Source organism: Myotis davidii, unplaced genomic scaffold (assembly GCF_000327345.1).
Source record: "Myotis davidii unplaced genomic scaffold, ASM32734v1 scaffold211, whole genome shotgun sequence".
NCBI classification, from domain to species: domain Eukaryota; kingdom Metazoa; phylum Chordata; class Mammalia; order Chiroptera; family Vespertilionidae; genus Myotis; species Myotis davidii.
In genome coordinates, this window is record NW_006282523.1 from 1,540,227 (window position 1) to 1,542,464 (window position 2,238).

At 65.7% G+C, this 2,238-nt stretch overlaps 2 protein-coding genes across 2 annotated transcripts in view; one reads left to right on the top strand and one right to left on the bottom strand.

Moving 5' to 3' along the window:
• Positions 1–797, top strand: part of HEXDC (hexosaminidase (glycosyl hydrolase family 20, catalytic domain) containing) — a 9,512-nt gene extending 8,715 nt beyond the window's left edge. The window contains exon 12 of the mRNA XM_015560094.1: positions 345–797. Within this exon, the coding sequence (XP_015415580.1) occupies positions 345–530 (186 nt within the window). The 3' untranslated portion in view covers positions 531–797. The remainder of the gene's footprint in view (positions 1–344) is intronic.
• Positions 798–1,211: 414 nt separating this feature from the next.
• The window catches only part of LOC102763424 (chromosome unknown open reading frame, human C17orf62), a 4,490-nt gene continuing 3,463 nt past the window's right edge, over positions 1,212–2,238 (bottom strand). Inside the window, exons 7-8 of the mRNA XM_015559915.1 lie at positions 1,519–1,674; positions 1,212–1,285 (exon numbers count right to left, since the gene is read on the bottom strand). Of these exons, the coding sequence (XP_015415401.1) occupies positions 1,212–1,285; positions 1,519–1,674 (230 nt within the window). The remainder of the gene's footprint in view (positions 1,286–1,518; positions 1,675–2,238) is intronic.

Below are 2,238 nucleotides of genomic sequence, written 5' to 3' on the forward strand. Positions count from 1 at the left end.
GGGGGCACGGTGTGGGCACAGGGGAGTGTGGGCACAGGCGAGAGGGGGCACGGGAGTGTGGGCACAGGTGAGAGGGGGCACAGGGGAGTGTGGGCACAGGGGAGAGGGGCACAGTAATGTGGCACAGGCGAGAGGGGGCACAGGAGAGTGTGGGCACAGTGGAGTGCCCCCCCCCACACACATACCCAGGGCGAGGGCCTGCCCATCCTGCACCAAAACTTTCTGGGGGGAAAACAACTTATTAAAATGTCTGGGAGACTGGAATGGCCTCAGAGGTGTCACTGAAAACCCCCCTGAGGCTTCCTGGCCCCCATCCTCGGGGCCCACCTGTGTGGCGCTTCCCCCAGGTATGTGACAGGCTGGTTCAGCCCCTACCACCGCAGGCGGAAGCTCATCCACCCAGTCATGATCCAGCACATCCAGCCCCAGGCGCTCAGGTAGCCCCTGCCCCCGCCGTGCCCACCCTGGAGCTGGCATCCTCTGCCACATGGTGGCTGTGCTCTGGAATCCCAGGTACCCCCGAACGTTAGTGAAGCCAGCGTGTTCCAAGCCTGAGGAGGGAGGGTGACCAGAATGACTGGGCAGGGTCCAGGCTCACTGTGGAGCCAGACCACAGGGGCCCATCCTGGCCCCCCAGCTGGCATGAGCCCACGTCCTCCCTGGCACCAAGGAGACAGGGTCCTGCCAGCCAGTCCTCTGGGCACTGGGCTCTGTGCAGACTGTCCCTGCTGGGTGTCAGTACTGTGCACCGTTGATGGGTGTAGGTCTTAAGGAAATCCCAGGTTCAGATGTTAAAATGTGCCCTCAGTCATTGATTCCCAACAATGCGACAGCACGTTGCACGGACGGGTAAACTGAGGCACAGGCTGCTCCGATGCGCGGGACCCTCACGGCTGCCTCGCTCTCAGTCTCCTGGGCAGGTGGAGCGCCCTCGCGCAGGAGCTGGCAGCCGCCCTGCACCGTGTCTTCCCCGAGGACGCCGTGGAGGAGTGGCTGCAGGAGAACGTGCACCCCAGCTTGGGGCAGCTGCAGGCCCTGCTGCAGGACCTCGAGGCCGCCAGCCCTCCACCCCCACCAGCCAGCCCCGGCCCCGACGCAGGCCAGGGCCCCTGAGGACATGGGCCTCCCACACCCCGTTCAGCTCTGTCTGCCCAACACGTGCCTCCTGCTGAGCCCAGGACACCAGGCAGCAGGCCCCTCGGCGCAGGTGGTCACGGGGAGGAGCTGAACCAGGAGGAGACGCCCATCGGGCCCTGTTCACTGATCTGCACGCAGAACTTTAATTCTCGTGAAATAAAAAGGAGAGAAGCTAGAGGTCAGGCTGGCAGGTCTGTGACCGACCTCGCTGCCGCCTGGCCGCACTTGGGTGTTCACACGCCTGGAGGGTCCACAGCAGTCCCACCCGGGGTGTGTGGGGGGCAAGCGGGCTCTCAGCCCCCAGGGGGAGCAGACGTGCACAGCGCGGTGCAGCGGTCATTTGGAACCCAACTCGAGCAGGTCTGAGCCACATGTGCTCACGCCAAGGGCTGGTCGCAGCCTCTGCTGAGAAGGGAGACCCATAGAGACCGCGGTCCATGTCACCTGGCAGCCGCAGCCCCATGGGCGATCCAGGCTCTGCCCACTGCACCTGCCCGGAGGTGCTCGGTGCCCAGTTCTGTGGGTGCAGCCCACTTCCTGCCCCACAAAGGGGCCCAGCTGACAGGTCTTCTCAGGTTCCAGAGAAGCTGCACCTGGCTTCTCAGACCGAGGTCCCGGCTTGAAACAGTGCACGAGGCTGGGAGAACCTCTTCTTGCCAAGGGGGCTTTGCCGGGGCTGAGGGGACGGGATGGGCGGGAGGGGATCTGCCCCAGGACAGCCCAGCACCATCCTGGTTGGTCCAAGACAAGCTGAAGCCTGGCGGTGACCTTGGAGCTGAATTCCCCGGGACCATGTGGCCGACTCAGTCGAGTGCAGGAACGCCAGCCTCAGGTCGTGCCCTGGGGAGCCTGCCCGCCCTCCCCTTTCAGAGGCTGGAGCACACCTGGCTGGTCGGCTGTGGGGTGGATCAGCCCAGACCAGGCCACGCCACCCACTGCACTCACGCCCACACCGCCCAGGCTGGGGCCACCTGGCTCCCGGAGGCAGATCCGAGGCCACACCCTCCCCGGGCGCCATGGAGCCCAGCCGTGGCTCTACGCAGAGGGCAGCAGCAAGTAGCAGGAGCGGCCCAGGGCCCTGCCCAGGGGCTGCCGGGGACA